Source organism: Henckelia pumila, chromosome 4, assembly GCF_033568475.1.
Source record: "Henckelia pumila isolate YLH828 chromosome 4, ASM3356847v2, whole genome shotgun sequence".
Lineage (NCBI taxonomy): Eukaryota > Viridiplantae > Streptophyta > Magnoliopsida > Lamiales > Gesneriaceae > Henckelia > Henckelia pumila.
In genome coordinates, this window is record NC_133123.1 from 193,271,412 (window position 1) to 193,293,420 (window position 22,009).

At 38.6% G+C, this 22,009-nt stretch overlaps 1 protein-coding gene across 1 annotated transcript; it reads right to left on the bottom strand.

Moving 5' to 3' along the window:
- Positions 1-17,598: 17,598 nt before the first annotated feature.
- LOC140862512 (uncharacterized) lies at positions 17,599-18,330 on the bottom strand. Its single transcript, XM_073265541.1, has one exon. It carries the CDS (start codon positions 18,328-18,330, stop codon positions 17,599-17,601), a length of 732 nt encoding a protein of 243 aa, XP_073121642.1.
- Positions 18,331-22,009: the final 3,679 nt, after the last annotated feature.

Here is a 22,009-nt window from a genome sequence, read left to right on the forward strand (position 1 = left end):
GAGTAGGATGTCATCAACATAAAGTACTAAGAATGTCACAGCATCCTTAACTACTTTCTTGTACACGCACGGTTCCTCCGGATTCTTGATGAAACCAAAATCCTTTATTGTTTCATCAAATTTATGGTTCCAACTTCTTGATGCTTGTTTGAGACCATAGATTGATCTCTGAAGCTTGCATACCTTATGCTCGCTTCCCATGGATGTGTATCCCTCAGGTTGCGTCATATAGATCTCTTCCTTAATGTTTCCATTAAGAAATGCAGTCTTCACATCCATTTGCCATATCTCATAGTCATACCAAGCAGCTATGGAAATAAGGATTCTTATGGACTTGAACATTGCAACTGGTGAAAAGGTTTCATCATAGTCAACTCCTGGTCTTTGAGTATAACCTTTCGCCACCAATCGTGCCTTGTAGGTCAATACCTTACCATCAGGCCCAAGCTTTCTCTTGTAGATCCATTTACACCCTATTGGAACAATTCCATCGGGAGGATCTACTAAAAACCAAACTTGGTTTGTATGCATCGAATCTATTTCCGACTGCATAGCTTCAAGCCATAAATTTGAATCCGCATCAGAAATTGCTTCCTTGAAGTTTCTTGGATCACATCCAACGTCGGGTTCACCTTGATCCCCTTCAAGAAGAAGACCATATCGAATAGGAGGTCTAGAAGTCCTCTCGGATCTTCTAGGTATAGGCGTGTCCATCAATGGTTCCTGAGGTGTAGGATTATTATTTTGTATTTCGGGTTCTTCTCGAATTTCTTCGAGTTCAATCATCTCGCCTTTCTTATCCAATAAGAACTCCTTCTCCAAGAAGTTGGCATTCCTTGAAACAAACACTTTTGTTTCAGTAGGATGATAGAAATAATATCTGATTGAATTCTTCGGATACCCTACAAAATAACATAAGGTGGATCGACTATCCAACTTATCTCCCACTGTCTGCTTCACGTAAGCAGGACATCCCCAAATCCTCAAGTACGAATACTTAGGAGTTTTGCCATTCCATAACTCGTATGGTGTTTTATCCACTGCTTTGGTGTGGAAGTTGTTCAACAACAACACCACCGTTTCAAGCGCGTAGCCCCAAAACGAAGGTGGAAGCTCAGTGAAACTCATCTTGGATCGAACCATGTCCAACAAAGTTCGATTACGACGCTACGATACACCATTCAGCTGAGGTGTCATAGGAGGAGTCCACTGAGAGAGAATCCCATTCTCTTTCAGATAGTCCAAAAACTCGGTACTTAAGTATTCTCCACCTCGATCCGATCGAAGTGCTTTAATACTTTTACCTAGCTTGTTTTCTACTTCAGCCTTGAATTCTTTGAACTTTTCAAATGCTTCAGACTTATATTTCATTAAATATAAATACCCATACCTTGAATAATCATCAGTAAAGGTAATGAAGTAGGTGTGGCCAAATTGAGTACCAATTCTAAATGGACCAGAAACATCTGTATGGATCAAATCCAACAGATTTTGACTACACTCACGTTTCCCCTTGAATGGAGATTTAGTCATTTTTCCTTTCAGGCAGGATTCACAAGTAGGTAGAGAGTTAATATCAGACATATCAAACATGCCCACTCCCACTAGCTTGTTCATCCTCCTTGAGGAAATATGACCTAGCCTAGCATGCCAAAGGTTTGCCGGGTTTTGACTATCAATTTTCCTTTTGTTCGTTGTTACCGGTTTATCAACATAATTTATTGGAACGTCTTTTAATTTTAAGTTATATAGATTGTTTTCAAGTTGTCCATTTCCAATCAAACATTCATTCTTGTAAATATTGCAAATCTCATTCACAAAATTGCAAGAAAAACAATCTCTATCAAGCATAGAAATAGAAATAATGTTTTTAATCAAATCTGGAACAAATAAAACATCTCTCAAAAGTAACTTAAAATCGTTCTGCAAAATTAAATAAACGTCTCCCACAGCTTTGGCTTCAACTCTAGAACCATTTCCGAGCCTCAGCTGGGTCTCACCCATTCTAAGCTTGCGACTTCTTGTCATCACCTGCAAATCATTGCAATGTGAGATCCACATCCGGTATCCAATACCCAAGAAGTAGTATTAAGTGAAACATTTATTTCAATATAGAACATACCCTTCGCAGTTCGCAACTGCTCTAGATATTCCTTGCAGTTACGTTTCCAATGACCGGGTTTCTTGCAGTGATGGCAAACATCCTTGGACTTTTCCATGTTTGAAGCCTTTGTCTTGTTCTTCTTCTCGGGTCCGGTTTTCTTGGATGGGGCAGAACGTTTCTTACCCTTTGTACTTGGCCCCTTCTTAGCAGAAGAAGAGGAGCCCACCAAGAGAACTGGTTTATCCTTCTTTAAAGTGGCTTCATATGTTACAAGCATATTGACCATCTCTTCAAGGGAGGCCTCTATCTTGTTCATATTGAAATTCACCACAAAACCGTCAAACGAAGAAGGAAGAGAGAGAAGTAATAAGTCCACGTTGAGTTCATGCTCCAATACCAAATCAAGCGTTACCAACTTCTGAATGAGCCAAATCACTCGTACCCCATGATCACGGACCGAAGTCCCTTCACGCATGCGACACGTCATTAACTCTTTTACAGTAGCGAACCTTTCAGCTCTCGATTGAGCCCCAAAAAGTTCCTTGATTTGTACGTGAATGTCAGCAGCATTCACGGTATCCTCAAATCGCCTCTGGAGTTCATCAGACATCGAGGCTTGCATATAGCATTTGGCCTTGATATCATGGTCCCACCATGTATCAAGTTTGGCCAACTCTTCCGGACTTATGTCAGCTGGTGCTTCCTTCGAAGGAGATTTTTCTAACACGTAGAGCATCTTCTCCGAGGTCAAGACAATCTTCAACTTACGGAACCATTCCGTATAGTTTGCGCCAGTCAGTTTATTTTGTTCGAGAATAGAGAATAGTGGATTGCGCGAATTCATCTTAATGAAATACTGAAAAGAAACAGACAATTATCAGTGATTGTTTAATTAATTTACTAAGACATAAAATAGGCGAAATTTATTTTATGAATCTCACTCCCACTATTTTAACGATTTTACTACCCTCTAGTGAAAACGAGAAACTGTTTTCCTTAGTGGGAACATGGAGTCCAATTGACAAACTATGGTCCCGAATAATATCAGCCAACCATAATTTTCAAAAGGTAGAGCCCAATTGCTTCCAAAGCAACCTCCACATTTTTACCTCATGTCCAATAAGGGCCCAATAATATGACGCCGTTTATTGTGACATGTCAAGATGACCCATCAATAGTAAGTTGTGATGGACGGTCGCCATGTGGATCCCCCAATAATATGAGCCGATCCCATGGGAGTTCCACCCAACTTACAACATGTGTCGATCCAATGTACAGCTTTTCGACGAACGGGCCCCCCCAATAATATGAGCCGAACCGTATCCGCGGGTAGCATCTTATACATTGATCGTTGATGGAAGGTAGGAACATTTAAACAATATTTAAATTTCCTTTTAATCTTGATATCAATTTTAAATCATATTTAAAATGAGGGATTTTAATTTTGAAAATTTGTCTCATCATTTAAAATTTGTATGCTTGCGGGATTCATACAATTTAGTCTAAAACATGCATACAACGATAATATCATATATTATATAGGATGATCGATTCCATTTCTAATCGAACCGTGGTTGCCAATCACGAGTCTAAGTCCAATCCTAGGTAATATGCAGGTATGCAATGCAATCCTATTACATTGAGCTTCCAATTTACATTTCTTCAGTCTTTATTGTCTGCTGGGCCCACCTCCGTCTTCAAATCTTCATCTCCCACTAAGTCTAATGTATTTACAATAAATAACTATGACAAGTAGGGGATACATTTTAAGGGGTGGGAACGGGCCATAAACCAGGTTCACTTTTATTACATATGACAATTCATATTGTGCCATAAACCAGGCCCATTAATAAATCCAACAACAATAAAAACAAATTTAAATTCTCTAACATACACCTACAAAATTGGTCATGGCAATCGATCATCCTTATCCAATAATATTTAATTCAAAATTAATTTATTGGATAACATGCAATGGCAATTAAATTTAAAAAGGATAAAATCATATTCCATATATAAAATCTTATTTTACATACAAAATCATATTTTATCTTTTTATCAAATAAAATCATATTTTACATATAAAATCTAATTTTATACATAAAATCATATTTTACTCAATATTTCCATAAGATCATATCTTATCATCAATTGTACCAAAAATAATTAATTTCATAAAATCTGATTTAGCGGATAAAATCTATATATTTTCCAAAAATTCAAATTTATCCAAAAATCAATTTTAAAATTTTCGGACTCGAACAATTCGATCCGACGCCTCGTGGACCAATCAAAAACAATTTTCGATCGGACCAAAAATAGAATTTTAACATATTAAAATTTTAATTAAAAAATTAAAAAATAAATTTTTCCGGGCCGCCCGGGACGTTCCCGGGCAGCCCGCGCCCCAAAAGGGGCTCGGGCCAGGCAGCGACCATCGCTGCCCGTGTTTTTGCCCGTCCAAAAATTTAATTTTTAAAATTTGTTTTGTTTCAAAAACCGAGGCTTAAAAAATTTTTTGTACAATCGATTAATTTAATCGCTTGATCTGAGCAACCTGGCTCTGATACCACTGTTGTAAAACGGTGATCAGATCAATTGGAATTGATACCCGGTGCAGCGAAAGTTTAAAAATTTTATATGGAACAATTCCATATCATGGGTATCAAAACTTTACGATTAAATTGTGCGTGTAAAAATTAAATAACAATTAAATTTTACCTTGAATCTCGAAACGAGATTATGGACACCAACAGATTACTCTGCTCTTGTTGTATATCCCAGGAATTGATGGACGAACAATTCTTCAATCAGGTCCACGAACAGAAGTTTAATCCCTCTGATAGATTGCACTAGAAAATCTATCAGAAGTTTCTACGAAGAGAATTAACGAATTTGATCCGTTAAACCAGACTGCAAATTCAAAATTCACAGGCTGGGATTTTTCGAGCAGAGAGGGGAGAGGGGGGCGGCGGCCACTAGGTCTCAAAAACCCTAGTAGATTTCGAAAATTATGCCTCTGTTGTGTAATTTCTGTACTGCAATAACCTATTTATAATGTGGGCTGCTAACAGCTTAGGGCCTATTAGTCATAAGTTCAAGTCTGACAAGCAAAGCCCGCATATTCAAAAATTAATATAAAATTCATCGTGACTCAGATTGATAAACCAATTTCACCAATGTGCACAGAAACCATTTCTGCATCTTTTAAAGTCAAGATAAATTTTCTGAATCCGAATTCAGTGGTTTCCAAAAATGTCCATCACTATGTCATTTTAGGAAATCTTACTCCTCTACTCTGATATAAGAAGTCCCACTTCTTTATTCACAAAATTTAACTCTTTAAATTAAATTATCTCAACGGGGATTAAAAATTCATTACTTGTGTGACCCTCAATGGTTCAGGGATACAGCTAGCCGTGGGCTCACAACTCCTTGTGACTCGGAACAACAATTTCCGACTTACCCATCGAATCATGGTAAGAGCGCCTAGCAACATCGCCCCATGATTCCCTAGGTATCACTGATAGTGCCTGCAAGAACCAATAGATTTTGGTTAGCGTACAGTACGGTCCCTTCATCCATATATCCCGATCGAATCAACAACCATTGGTAAATCGAGAGTCGTTCGAGATTCGATAACTATGCAATGCATCTTGAAGATCAAATAGTGACATCGTATGTGCTACTAAGAAACCATTTCTTAAAACACATCATGTACTCTGGCCAGAGATTCGTCACACTAATATCTCCTCAGATTGCATAGGATATCCACACTAGCAAGTATGTGGTGAATCCTTGACAACAAAGCATCGACTCCTATATATGTCGTAACTGTACCCAATCCCGACACCTGATGAACCCAATAGAGTCGGTAAACGAGTCAAAGCACAGTACTAGCATATAGAGTCTCAATGATGTTTCAAGTAGTAAGGACTAATGGTGTACAACCAAAACCGCGGACTTTATCCACTCGATAAGTGATAACCACTTGGAAAGTTCGGATAGGGTAGTTCGATCATTCATCGTATGAATATCCATTTGCATGCTTTGAACATCTCTATGTTCCATACCAATGAAACGTGGTAATCGGCATCGCAAATGCTAGTCTCAATCTCGAGCGATCCTTATCCCTATTAACGGACGGCTCAATCGACTAGGAACTGTTTAGAATATACAGTGACTATAAGATGTGTTTCATGATAGCCATCCCCATGTGCCACCACATCTTACATACACTATAATATATTCAAGGTCTTCATCTAAACATCTTATAGTATGTCACAACATAATAATATGATAAAAGATAAAGTAAACGCCATTATAAAAGTGTAAATTATATTAAACAAAAGATTGTTTATACATAGAGTCATCAAAGCCCTTAGCCACAAGTTGGCTCACCGGGCACCCACTCTTTCACCTTGGTCACAGAACTAGATATGGAACTTGATCAAATGAATGTTACCACAACTTTTTTACATGGTGAGTTGGAGGAAGTAATATATATGAGACAGCCTGAGGGCTTTAACCAAGGGAAAGCAAACCAAGTCTGTCAACTAAAGAAGGCATTGTATGGCTTAAGACAGTCACCCAGCAATGAATTTTGAGGTTTGATCAGTACATGATGAAACTTGGTTATGTGAAGTCCAAATTAGATAGCTATGTGTATATCAAGCAAAAATACTTTAGGTCAAGTCTACCTGATGATATATTCCACGACATGCTATTAGCAAGCCAGGGCAGAGGAGAGATTGACAAGCTGAAATTTGAACTAAAGAAAGAGTTCGAGATGGACTTGGGTGTAGCTACTAAGATACTGGGAATATATATAAGTCGTGACAGGAAGAGAAAAAGTATGTTCTTGTACCAAGAAGCTACAATCAATAATTTTTTTGGTGAGTTTGAAATGATATCAGCAAAACCAGTAAGCACTCCTCTTCCAGGTCATTTTAAACTCTCCAGTAAACTATCATCAATATATTATGATGAAGCAGAATATATGAAAAAGGTCCCATATGGCTTGGTTTTCAGTTTAATTCAGTGGAAAATTTGCCCCAACTATTTTTTTTTTTTTTTGTAGCTCAAGCTTTTAACAGTTAACAAAAGGACTCTAAAAAATTATTCGAAAAACAATAATAAATAGAATTTTACTTACTTGGATCTATGTCTGTGAGTAGACAAATGCCCCCACACATGCAAAAACCCGACAAAGGATTCTTTTGATATATGAAATTAAATACATGTGAGGCCTGAGTGTAGTCATCAGTAGAACTACATATCCCACCCTCTTGTATATCCATACAAGAAGGTTTATCGGCCTCACAAATACGCTTCAACTCCTCAGACACTATGTCCCAACGGACATGCGTGTCTGTCACGCACCATTTTCCTACAATATAAACAATTGTTGGCGAGTCAATTAGAAATATAGCCTCTAATTTTTATTTTTTTTCTGTTGTCTAACCTTAATTCAAAATTGCAAGAATTTTTATTTGACCACAATCTTAATGATAATAATTAGCAAATATACTGATTTTCCCTTACCGAGGCTGTCAAAGAGGCTATTTGGTTAAGAGGAATAGCAGCAGAGTTTGGTGTGGTTCAAAATCAGTTGACAGTATACTTTGACAACCAAAGTGCTATACATTTATCTAAGCACCAAGTCTATCACGAACGGACAAAGCATATAGATGTCAAGTTGTATTTCTTAAGGGACATATTCTTCGAAGGAGACATAAGAGACTGACAAGAATCCTTCGGATGTGATGACCAAAGCGCTGCCTCAAACAAAGTTCATGCACTGCTTGAGGTTGATGAATGCAGTGGAAAAACAATAGACTCCTCAGACAGAGGGAAGGAGGGCAGACAACCTTGGATACAAGGTGCAGATTGTTAGAATTAGCGTCTCTCAAGTTGGTGTTTTTCTATTTCTAAAGCGTGTTTTAATTTCTTGTTCTCGGACTTATTAATTGATGGCCACAACAAATTAAGAGAAAGTGTGATTCTCAAACCGTTGGAAAAATAACAAGAAAAAAGAAGACCAACTGCTAGCTGCTATACAAGAAAGCAAAGAAAAGAAAGTAAGCTTCAAGAGAGAAAATGATTGAAAAATCCGTAATTTTTCTTTTGGTTTTAACTCTGTTCTTGTAAAAGTTTGAGACTGAGATTTTTTCGATTGAATACAAGATTTGCTGCCCTTCCTTTGATACTTCACGTAATAGATTCTACAACTAAAATTTAAAAAAAAATAAAAAATACCTGAGACTGGTACTAGAAAGAAGAACAACAGGAGGAATCGCAGCATGTTGTATCTTCACCTGTGAATTGTGGATGCAATTACACGAGACCTCCATTTCTTCTTTCTGTCTCGCGTAAGAGGAGAGATTTTTCCCTTACAGAGATGCAGAGTGACCACCTACATTGTGCCAAATTCAGGAAGATGACTCTGACTAAACTAAGGATTTATCGTCAAACATTTTTCTTAGAGAGCCAGAGGCCATCCTAAATTGAGGAAGACGACTTCGACTAAATTAAGGATTTATCCTCAAACCTTTTTCCTTGGAGACCATCCTAGGTTATACAGGGATTAAATTTCTCTGCTAGCAAAGTCCAATCAAGGGAAAAATCACAACTATAAAAAAGACATGAAAACATGGATTTATCGATTTTGTGTCCGTTAACTACTCGGTTAAGGTCTATTTCCCTTTTTTGGCTCATTCCTTAATATACTTACTTTTTTTTTAGTCAATACTTAATTTTTCTTAGTATACCGATTTCCCTTCTTCTTTTTTTTGGCCCATTCCTTAATGACAAAAGCTTATTTATACTAGCAACTGTGGCACATGCGATGCGTGTACACAAAATATAAAAGATGAACGATTTTTTTTTAAAAAAGAAATATGATTATATAATGTTGAATTATTTATAATTATGTCCGAACAAATTCAAACATTCTTTCACTAAAGAAAAAAAAATAAATTTTAAATAAATTAATTAAAAAAAGTAAATCAAATTTGAATTAAAAAAACAAAAGCCACAACAAATTAAGGGTATATTTGAAATATTAAAAAAAGCCTCACCAAAGATAGTTTTTATTATGCTCTCTCCCTTTATTAATAGTATAGATGACACGATTTTGGATCAATTTTTTGAGACATGTTTTCTATTTGGGTCATCCATAAAAAATTATTATTTTTTATATTAAAAATATAAAAACAAAGAATTAGAAGTAAACCTTCCTACCAGCCTAATCAATTGAAGTCGAAGAAGAGGAAGTTACAAATTAAATAAGGGAGTGGTGGTGAGTGCCGATTTAAGGAAGTAAAAAAGTGATTAAAAGAAAAAATTAAATTAATTAAAGGGAATCTTCCCATAATGGAAAATAGGTATATATTTTCATTTCTTCATGGCCGAGACTTGATATATATATCATGTTGATTTAAGGATTTTAATCGGTTTAATTATGATAAATCATATTCGAACATTTTGAAAAATACTTGAAATTAATGTATTTTAGGCTCAAAATTAAAATCAAACTTCCCTACTAATGGAACCAAAATTTCAAATTAATTGGATTATTTTGGTTGAACCGATATTTTACTAACTCCTATATTTCGATCATTTAGACAACTAAGATAAACTAGAACTTAGAATTATTTATTTGTTAAATCCTTTAGTTAAAGTTATTAAGCCAAAATTGATCTCCAGTGAGGGAGTTGAACACTTTCTGATGATGTCGGAATTTTACCTCGGGTTCGATCTGGTAGAATGGATCCTCCAACTCCTTTATGAAGCAGGTCGGGTCGGGTACCACCAAGTTCTTTGCAAGCAACAACTAGGTCAAGGGGCGCCGAAAGTGTTTTCGGCGTGACCCCTCCAATGCCTAAGTCAGTGTCTTGAAGGCAGAGGGTATGATTAATGCGAAAACGAGATTATGGGTGCGTGAATAATGAGAGTGAATGTGTGATGAATAGTGAATAGTAAGTAATGAATGAACACAACTATAACAGTACCTGTATTTATAGGAAAAAGTAGAGTAAGTTACCTAGTCGAATTATAACATGTCCTGGAGTAGGAATCTTCATTCATTGGTCCACCATTGAGTTTATCCCTATCTCATTCATATCTGTGCAATGGTCAAGCTTATCTTTAATGTATTCGAGTCCCACTTGAACTAGAAAACATACCAAGCCCATTGGGCCCCAGCTCGGGTCGGCCCATTAACAGCAGCCCAGGTCTTGACACGCCCTAACAGGTAGGAAACTGGGCTAGACCTTATATATAATAATAATCCAATAATTGGGCCAACCCTCTTAAACCCATAATAAACGGGTCCGAGTTAAAATAATTTCACGGGGTATCAATAGTACCTCCCTAACTGGTCTAAAAGAAGAATGAGTTTAGACCAATAATGCAGTCCTGATCCCGAACTACCCATGCTTCATTTGGACAACCCAGAATGGAGTCCACGTTGCGTTTATTTTGAACGGTTCAGATCAGGATCCGTGTGATGTGCTTTCTACGAACGGCCCAGATATCTTAGGACGGTTCACCTTCCAAAGCTGAGACGACCCTGAGTTGTCCCGCCCCGAGCCGTAGATAGAGATAACAAATCAACGGCCGAGATCAATTCATTACTCCTATAAATAGATCAGTAAAAGATTTTATTTTTTACCTTTTACTCTTGTACTTTTACGCTGCTAAAATTTCGAGAGCTCGCCCGACCCGAACTGCGTACGACCGACCTGCTAATATCATTCCCGAGCTACACCTACTGCAGTCCTTCCATTTGTAAGTCTTACCTCCCTTTCATTAGGTTTAGTTAATGTCGTCCCCTGACGAGACTTCTGTTAGGGAAATAGTAGCATTCGTTGAAGCACCCAACTCTCCCTCTAATAACCCCGAGCCCTCCGATTCCGATAATCCAAGCTCAGAGCTGGATTTATCAGAGACTCGACAGGAAAAATTAAAGCGACTACACAGACTTAGGTCGGATGAGGCCCGATTATCTGCCAAGGGAAAACAATGGTATGAGGCACTGGCCTCCCATCTAAGTCCAGACCTGGGTCCCCTCATTAGGGAGAGATCGGACATGCCCGATTCATATGATCTTACAATTCCGAACCGTAAAGACCGGGCTCACAGACCTCCCCCTAACTTCTTGAGCTTCAGCCTAGACCAAATCAAGATGGGTCTAAGATTTCCCGTCCCGAGCTGCGTATCATATCTGTGTCAATATTTTTGCATGTGTCCAATTCAATTATCTCCGAACTCTTTTAGTTCGATCTTATCATTAGGTGTCCTCTTCTGTTTCTTTCGAATTCCATTAGACAAAGGAAATTTTATCTTTTTCTTGCAAATTAAGAAAACTGCCCCGTGCCATTTTTATATTTCCATGCGACCTGAATACCCATTTTTGAGAGGTAAGCCTAGCTCACATAAGGGCTGGACAAACAGATATTTCTTTGTTAAACCAAACCAGCCCTGGGAATGTCGGTCCAATTGGGCTATGAATTTTACAACTCCTGAACCCCCAGCTCTGCCCACTCATGACTTCACCAACTTTATCAACACAATGTACGCGCAAACCTTTGATATTGAGAGCCTGATTGAGGAGGATCTGCTCTGTCATTATGGCTTCAGTGGGAAGGGAGTAGAGATCTAAGGGGATGTAGGTAGTACCCCTATACCCGTACTACCTTTATTTAACTTTTTGTCAATATATTTATTTGTCGTATTTCTACTTGTTCAGACGACAGGATCAGATCTACCACCATGCCTGCTAATTTTAGAGCTGCTCTAAAGAATTTGAAGAGGAAGAAAACAGAAGATAGTGAGGCCAGCACTCATCCCGAGCCTCCTCCTACTGAACAGCCCAAGAAGAAAACCTCCAAGACTAAGGAAAAACCCAGCACTGATCTTCCTGAGCTTCAGCAACCGCCTATTGTTTCCTCGTCCCGAGCTCATGGCAAGGAACCAGTAATGGAGTTCGGATCCCCCAAGGGTGTCTGGGCATAATGCAGAACTTAATTTCCCGCTCTGACTTAAAAATCCTACAAGGGGTGCCAATTTTGGAAGCCGAACATAACTTTGCTTTGGCATCCCTGCAGGTATATTACTTTTTAATTTTATAACTTGTACACCGAGCTGGTATTTATCCTTGTATATTATCACAGGCTTTAGCTTGGGGAGGGGAGATCACTAGCCGAGCTTTCAAAACCCGAGAGGAGCATGCCATGAACCAGGAGGCTTTTGTGGCCCGGATCTCTGAACTCACGCGGAAGATCCGTGATATGAAAAAGGAATATGAGGAAGAACAGGCCGAGATGCGGGCTGAGATTGAGTCCTATCGTACTGCCCTGGAAGCTGCCAATACTAAAATTGCCGAGCTGGAGGTGGATAAGATTGAACTAGAGAACCAAGTACGGGCCCTGACCCAAGAGCTTGAGGCTGCAAAGGAGGTTGGGAAAAAGGATTTCTTGAATTCCGCCGATTTTGCTAATGTCGTAGCTGAGAAGGCGGCTACCTTCTTTGATGAGGGTTTCAAGGGGTGCTTAGCCCAGTTCAGGGCTAATGGGTACTCAGAGGCCGAGCACCCCGCCCTTTTCCTAGATTGTACCAAGGCTCTTGATGACATGCCTGATGAAGATTCAGAGGAGGCCGAGCAAGAGAAGCCAGAAGATCCCGACCAGAGCTCAAGTCACAGGATGCCTCCGCCCCTTGATTATTTGTATAAATACTGTTTAAAACATGATCTAAATGGTAGACCCTGTGCGGTCATTGATTTTGGTTGTTGCCTAGTTCGGGCTGATACATTACTTTACTATTTTCCGTGCATGAATGTTTTTGCCTGGTTCGGGTTTCTTCAATGATTCTTATATTCTAACATGATTTTACTATTATAAGTGTGAATGAAAATCAAGCCACAAAATTTATCAAGTATAAATCTTTTAAGGGCCCGACCTACACGTACCCGGACTGGCTGAATTCCAGTTTAATGATTTTACCAAGTGTAAATTACTGAGAGCCCGAACTACATGTACCCGGACTGGCCGAATTCTAGTCAAGCTATAATTTATTAAGTATAAATCATTGAGTGCCAGACCTTCCTGGGCTTTGAGTTCCACTAATGTGGTCCTTGAGTTCCAGACCTATCTGGGCTTTGAGTTCCCTGATGTGGTCCTTGAGTGCCAGACCTGGCTGGGCTTTGAGTTCCACTGATATGGGCCACTGAGGTGGACTTTGAGTAAAGGATGTTACCAAAAAATCACAGGGTGTTCCATAAAACAGAACTGACTCTTGCAACATTCAAAAAACAAAATTGACGCTAAAAGAGGACTGGCCCTGATGTAAACAAAACAGGACTGACTGTAACGCAAAAAGACTTGGCTGGTTAAGAACCAGCTTAGTAAGATAATATGACGAGACCCGACCTGAGCTACTAGGGATAGTATTTTTTCAAGTACTGAGCATTCCATAGCATTTTACCCTTTTTTCCTTGGGCATCTTCCAAGTAATATGCAGCTATTTCAGCTTTTCCTATCACTTTGAATGGGCCTTCATACTTGGCCTCTAGCTTTCCTCTTTCCCCTGGATGTTGTATCTTTCGCATAACCAGGTCTCCCTCCTGGAAAACCTTAGGGTATACTCTTTTGTTGTAGGCCTAGGTCATTCGCTTGCGATAGGCTGCGAGCCTAATTGCAGCTCGGGACCTGTGCTCTTCAAGTAAGTCCAAATCCATTGCTCGCAGTTCTTGATTGTTTGCCCCATATGCCATTATCCTAGCACTCTCTTGTCCAATTTCTGCTGGGAGAACAGCTTCAGTCCCATACACCATACTGAAAGGAGTTTCACCCATACCGGATCGAGTTGTAGTTCGGTAAGACCACAATACGGAAGGGAGTTCGTCCGCCTACTTGCCCTTGGCTGCATCCAGTCATGTCTTAAGAGCCTGGACTATCGTTATGTTAGTAACTTCGACCTGTCCATTTCCTTGCGGGTATGCTACAGAGGTGAAAACTTGTTCGATCTTCATTTCTTGACACCATGTTCGGACTTTGGATCCACAAAACTGTCTTCCATTGTCTGATGCTAACCTGCGAGGGATCCTGAAGCGGCACACTATATTTTTCCATAGAAAATTGAGCACTTCATTCTCTGTAATTTTTGACAGGGCCTCAGCTTCCACCCATTTGGAAAAGTAATCGACTGCGACCAACAAAAACTTCCTCTGCCCCGTGCTGACAGGGAATGGCCCTACAATATCCATTCCCCACTTATCAAAAGGACAAGCAGCCACTACTGCCTTCATATATTCTACGGGTCTCCACTGTAAGTTAGCATGTCTCTGGCAATTATAACACGAATGAACCAGATCTGAAGAGTCTTTCCGCATAGTAGGCCAAAAGAAACCAGCAAGAAGGGCTTTCCGAGCCAGGGCAAGACTACCTAGATGACTTCCGCAAGACCCTTCATGAATTTCCCGCAATACATAATTTGCTTCGTCGGGACCTAAACACTTTAACAAAGGTTGAGAGAAAGATCTTTTGAACAGAATTTGATCTATCATGACAAAACGAAGTGCCCTTCGTTTTATCTCCTTAGATTTTTTATTATCAATTGGTAATTCTTTCGCGGTAAGATATTTGTGTAGATCATATCTCCAATCCCCTTTTTGTACTTGAGTTAGCATATCATCAAGAGTTTCCAGCTGAGATACGAGCGCCCGACCTGCAACAATGGGGTCAGGTCGGTCACTCAAGGCACTGGCTAAGCGAGCCAAATGGTCGGCCTTGATATTCTCAGCTCGGGGGATGAGCTCCAAGTTCAGTTCGGTGAATCCTTCCTTGGCTTTGTCTAATGCCTTGGCATATTTCCTCATCTTATCATATTTGATCTCAAACTTTCCGTTGCTCTGCTGAATAGCTAATTGGGAATCGGAATATAGAGTAGCCCGAGAAATACCCGGATTCCGTGTTGCCTTGAGTCCAAGTAATAATGCCTCATATTCTGCTTCGTTGTTAGAAGCTCTGAAGTCCAATCCAATTGAGATATTTGTTTCTTCACCCCAAGGTGAGATAATCACAACTCTAGCTCCGCTCCCTGATTGACATGATGACCCGTCTACAAAAATCTTCCAAAGTTCCTTTTGTTCTAACTGAACTGTCTTTGCTAAGAAGTCTGCCAGGGCTTGAGCTTTTATGGCTGTTCGAGGCTCAAATTTGATGTCGTACTCACTCAACTCTGTAATCCACCTGATAAGTCTCCCCGATGCGTCTGGATTAGTTTCAATTTTTCCCAAAATGCTATTGGTGAGTACGGTGATAGGGTGCGAGAGAAAATAAGGCCTTAATTTTCTCGCTATGATGACCAGAGCTAGAGCAAGCTTTTCCTGAGTTAGGTAATTGAGCTCGGGTCCCTTCAAGGCATGACTTACAAAGTATACGAGTTGATGATTCATTTCATCTTTTTTGACAAGGACCGAACTGGTTGCTCGAGGAGTAATAGCCAAATAGAGGAACAACTCTTCCCCTTGAGTAGGCTTATTGAGGACAGGCAATTGCTTTAAGTAGGTTTTTAAATCCTGAAAAGCCTTTTCACTTTCATCACTCCATTCAAAATCTTTTGTCTTTCGCAGTGCTTTAAAGAAAGGTAGGCTTTTGTCTGCCAATCTGCTTATAAATCGGGCCAGTGCTGTAATTCTTCCTGTTAATCTTTGTACTTCCTGTATATTCTTAGGGGAGCTCATAAAAATGATGGCTTGAACTTTTTCTGGATTAGCTTCGATTCCCCTTCTTGTAACCATGTATCCCAGAAATTTTCCAGCCCGGACTCCAAAGGTGCACTTGCTAGGGTTTAGCTTCAGTTGATCATTTTTCAGCGTCTGGAATGTTTGAGCCAGGTCAGTAATAAACTGGTTGGCCATGCGGGTCTTGACCAGGATATCATCAACGTGGACTTCAATATTTTTTCCAATTCGCTGCTCAAATACTTTGTCCATTAATCTTTGGTATGTTGCCCCGGCATTTTTGAGTCCAAATGGCATGACCACATAGCAATAAGTTCCTGTTAATGTAACAAAACTCACCTTGTCTTTGTCCTCTTTTGCTAAGGGAATTTGGTGATACCCTTGGTAAGCATCCAAAAAGCTGAGTAATTAATGCCCTGCAGTTGAATCGACAAGCTGATCAATTCTAGGTAGGGGTAGCAATCTTTAAGGCATTCTTTATTCAATTTCTTCAATTTTTACCATCCCAGAAGGAGGTGAGATCATGATTTCCTAGATTTCTTCCTCAGCACTGACAGATGCGTCCTCTATCAGGTTTACTTTTTCCATGTTAGAAAGTCTAGGTCTGTCAACTCTATCAGTCCTGGTCACCTTTTGTTCTATTCTGACAGACTGACCTCCTCCACATAGCATTTGCGAGCAATAACTTGATCACCTTGTACTTCACCGATCTCATTATCAACTAGGAACTTTATTTTCTGATGCAGAGCTGATGCGACGGCCATGAAAGTGGTCATGGCAGGTCTACCCAATATGGCGTTATAGGCAGACGGATCGTCTACTATAATAAATCTCACAATCGTGGTCTTGTGACCGTTGCCTTTTCCAAGAGTTAGGGGTAGATGTACTAACCCAACAGGCCGGATTGCATGACCCGTGAAACCAAGGAGTGATGTAATGACGGGCTCCATTTTGTACTGTCCCAGGTCCATTTGATTGATAGCTTCTTGGAATAGAACATTGACAGAACTGCCTGAATCCACAAATATCCGGGCCACGCCGTAATTCGCGACCATGGCCCTTATTACCAGTGCATCATTATGGTTTCTAGAAACCCCTTTTAAATCTTTTGGCCCAAAAGATAGGGTCGGGCCAGTGTTGACAGTCTGATTGTCAATCTCCATATTTATTAATTTTTGGCTGCTAGTTTTCCTAGCTCGATTGGAATCTCCATCAGTAGGGCCTCCAGAAATCATGTTGATAATTCCTCGAGCAGGCGGGGCTGGTCTTTGATGAGCTCGGTCATCCCTGGGCTGGTCTTGATTTGGATGATTGAAGTCTTCGTGGGGAGGAACAGTCCTGGCTCTTTGTCTTGACCTTCCTCCATGTCCCCTGTTCGGGCGATACCCCTCTTGACGGGTCAATATATTTTTTTAATTCAGAGTGTTGTTGTATTATCCTTTCAATCTCTTGATCTAATTGACGACAGTTCTCCTTAGTATGCCCATACTCATTGTGAAAGTGACAATACTTATCTGATTCCCTATTTCGAGGTCCCTTTTCAGTCCATTGAGGTCTTTGTGTGAGCTTCCGATCGTCACAAATTTGTAGGGCTCGGACTTTACTCATGCGTAAATGAGTGAAAGAGGTGAATTCTCACAACAACGCGGGTTGTAATGGATGTCCCATCCCTGAATTATTGCTCGAAACCCTATTGCTCTTTGGAATTTTTGGCCGTTAATTCCCTCTTCACAGCTGCCCGCGAAACCTATATTTCTTCCATGTTGACATATTTCTCCGCTCGGGCGAGTAATTCCTCATATGTCTCCGGCGGCCTCTTTATTAGAGATTTAAGAAAATCTTTTGTATCCAGCCCTTGCATGAAGGCACTGATGAGCAGGTCTGGCGTCGCCATGGGTACCTCGAGAGCCAAGGCACTAAACCTGCAGATATAAGCTCTTAAATTTTCATGTTCCCGTTGCTTGATTGCAAAAAGGCTGAAGGTAGTGTTAGGATGCTTTTTGCTGCTGGCTAAGTGATGCAAAAAGGATTTGCTAAAATCCTTGAATTCCTTGATCTCCCCCGGGCGTAGCATATTGAACCATTGTTGGGCTGGTCTTATGAGAGTAGTAAGGAAATCCCTACACTTGATCTGATCAGAATATTTATGCAACAAAGCGGCATTCTCAAAGCATGCCAAATGGTCTTCAGGATCTCCTTTACCGTCATACTCCCCGACGTGAGGCAATTTAAACTGTTTAGGGAGATCGGCGTCCAATATTTCCTGAGTGAAAGGAATTTTTCTTGTTGTGGTAGCTAGGTACCCGGCCTGCTTCTTCCTTAGCTGCTGCATCTCTTCCTTCAACTTTTTGATCTCATCGAGGTGGGCATTATGATCGGGGCGCAGAGGATTGACCTCACCCCTTTCTGCCAAAGCCCTCTGAACAGCTTGAGTTACTAATTCCTCTAAATTTGGATGATCTCCATTCTGATTAGCCATCGAAACTCTTTTTTCTTCAAATTCCCACAGACGACGCCAATTGATGATGTCGGAATTTTACCTCGGGTTCGGTCTGGTAGAATGAGTCCTCCAACTCCTTTATAAAGCAGGTCGGGTTGGGTACCACCAAGTTCTGCGCAAGCAACAACTAGTTCAAGGGGCGCCGAAATTGTTTTCGGCGTGACCCCTCCGATCCTAAGTCAGTGTCTTGAAGGCAGAGGGTATGATTAATGCGAAAACGAGAGTATGGGTGCGTGAATAATGAGTAAATGTGTGATGAATAGTGAATAGTAAGTAATGAATGAACACAACTATAACAGTATCTGTATTTATAGGGAAAAGTAGAGTAAGTTACCTAGTCGAATTATAACATGTCCTGGAGTAGGACTCTTCATTCATTGGTCCACCCTTGAGTTTATCCCTATCTCATTCATATCTGTGCAATGGTCAAGCTTATCTTCAATGTATTCGAGTCCCACTTGAACTAGAAAACATACCAAGCCCATTGGGCCCCAGCTCGGGTCGGCCCATTAACAGCAGCCCAGGTCTTGACACGCCCTAACAGGTAGGGAATTGGGCTGGACCTTATATATAATAATAATCCAATAATTGGGCCAACCCTCTTAAACCCATAATAAACGGGTCCGGTTTAAAATAATTTCACGGGGTATCACTTTCCTTCATCGGTATTGAAAATGCAAACAAGCAAGGTGTAGGAATGGGCAGCTCATTTACATGAGATTGTGACTTAATGGTAGAATATTCTATAAATATGAAATCAGACTTATATACAAACACTACTCTCATGTATATTAGTTATATTAAAAATAATCTCTATACAAAATTTTTTTTTTTTCTATTTCAAATTTACAAAAAAAAAAATTATTGACATCATTAATTTATTTTTGAATTCTGATAACAAAGAAACTGCACGACATTTTTATCATATTTCATAAATTTTTTAAAATAAAATCTTATAATACCACACACAAAAATGATAATATTTTTATTGACTAATAAATTGAAAATAACAATAATTTTTTATTAGTAATTCAATATTTATTATATAAAATATAATGTTTTAGTTCTTTCTATAATTTTAGTTTAATCCGTCGCTTAAAACTCGAAATTCATCTGATAGTCAATGTTCTAAAAAGCTCGCTTAAGAGACGCTTAATCTTGCTTAAGCTTTAACATGCTTAAGCTCGATTAAGCGACCGCTTTTTAGAACGGAAGATTTCATTTATTTTTTAAAATAAAAACATTTTTATAAATATGTATATTTATAGTTTAGAACTTGAATTATCTATTAAATCATATATTTATGGTTAATTTAACATTTTATTTAATGTTTGTCTTAAAATAATTAAAATTATAGTAAAAATTGAAAACGTTTTTTCACGCTTAAGCTCGTTCTAAGCTCGCTTAAGTTTGACCTCCACGCTTCGACGTGCTTCACGCTTTTTAGAACCTTGCCAATAGTGAAGAAAAAATTATACGGATAATTTTATGATTAAATATATTAAAATTTTATAGTGTTGATTGTTAACAACAATAGATTTCTTACTATTTATCAATTTTTGTAAATCAAATTGTTAAGTAAAAATTATTTATATTGATAGATAAAAATATTTTAAATAAATATAATTATTTTAAATAAATATAAATAGATGTTATTGACTCAATTACTAATTCAAAGAAATAAATTTACATAAATTACAAAATTTATGGTTTTAGAAAAAGTTTACAAATGTCTATGAAAATAATAAAAAAATAAATCTGCTAGATTCTGTTAAAATCTTTAAAAAATCTATCAGATTCTACAAAAAGTCATTAAAAATTTATTAACTTTAAGGGACCTCATCCCACATAAGTCAGATATTCATTGGCTCATGCGGAGGTTAAATCGATGGATGTGCATGAGCGACAGGGACCTGAGGGAGAGAGCAACATGGCCAACCCCCAGAGCATACCCCCACAATATTTCAGCAAGGAATATTCTCCACACGAGGATCAAACCCGCAATGCTGAGGAATTTTTTCCCACATTATCTCAGGCCTTATCAACTCGTCTATGTCTTTGTGGGAAAAATGAAGTTTGTTATTTTTGCCTTTACACAGTTTATCCTCATGCGGGCCAGGAGTGGATCAAACTTCATTTTTATGGGCCTGGTAGAGCGATCGGGTTCATTGAGACCAGTTGTCGTACCATAGAATCCCACTTACTAGTGTTGGATAGTCCAAGCCCAACAGGGCCAAGTAGTCAGGTTTCGGATCCAAGCCTACTTGTAACGTCCGAAAAATCCATAAATTCAATAACGAATATTAATAGGATTTTAAATGAAATTTGAATGATTTTATTTTAATTTATTTATGATTTAAAGGATTTTATGTGATAAAATCATGATTTAAATGGTTGTTTAAAAGATCTCGTGCTACATGTATTGCATGAGATTTTATATTTCAAAGTTGAGTTTTTGGAGTATTAACATATAATTTTAAATTTTGTAATAAATTATTTAATGTTATGTGAAATTCCTGATGTTTGTTGGTGCAATTTAGATTTTAATTTGTTTCAGGTATGGGTTAATTCCAGTGACGAAGGGAAACGAGACTAGCCCATGAGCAAAGTTTAATAAAATTTACATCCAATATGTTTTATGAGTATTTTATTTTATAAGTATTGCATGATATTTAATTTAAAAGTCTAGGGAGAAAAATATGAAGTCAGGCTTAACGCAGTAAATATTATACGTCAAATCTCTTCTCCCTTCTTCCCCCTTCACGCCACAACCTCTCCCCACCCCTAAGTTTTCCAAAATCCTCTCTCAAGTTTTCAAGGATTCTCGCAAGGTTTGATCGTGAGAAGGCTATGATCGTGTTCCCAGAGTCTGTATTTTCATACTGAGTAAAAAGAAAGGCAAGTTCTCAATGCTTTTGAAACCACCAATTGAGAATATAAATATTTTGATATGAAAAATTTGTATGTCGTTGATGTGTAAATTATGTATATTGCATTGATTCTATGAGTTTTTTATGAGCATGATGTAGAATTGTGAAACGTGAATTGTTCTTGATGTTTTGGTAAAAGATTTTTGAGAAAGATGTTAAAGAATTTTGAAAAACAAAATGTAATATGAGTATATTTGGATGTATGTTTTTTTTAAAAAGCTTTTTGAAGGTTTTATGTTTATTTAATCAAATCCTTTCACGTTTTAAAGATTTTACATGTGCTGGGTTACATCGGGTTAGCGACATCAGTTACGATTTTAAAGATCAAGACTGTTGTATCAATCCAATTGAAATGAGGCCAATTTCATTAGAAATCTAATTCATTTATCTACAACTTTCATGTTTTAAATTTTTTCCAAATATGTTTTTAAGAATGACCAAAATCATCCCGAAGTGTGTCATGTGTATTGTAAGTTTTTGAACCAACACAGTTTGGTAGAACGAGTATATATTTTTATTGCAATGTCCAAATTGAGTGACGTCGACGGAAAATGAAATACAAGATATAGAGTTACAACTTTCGTGTTTACCATTTTTCCTAATACGAGACTCAATATAACATTTAAGGCAGAACAATCCGCACTCGTGCACGTGCAAGTGACTGTCCAGCCCTTGCACTAGGGCGGGGGCGCCACTTGCACTGGACGGTCAAATTATTAATTTCATTT

Bases quoted from the DNA above. Each gene is read 5' to 3' on its own strand.
- LOC140862512 (XM_073265541.1), bottom strand. From the start codon at position 18,330: ATGGCTAATCAGAATGGAGATCATCCAAATTTAGAGGAATTAGTAACT.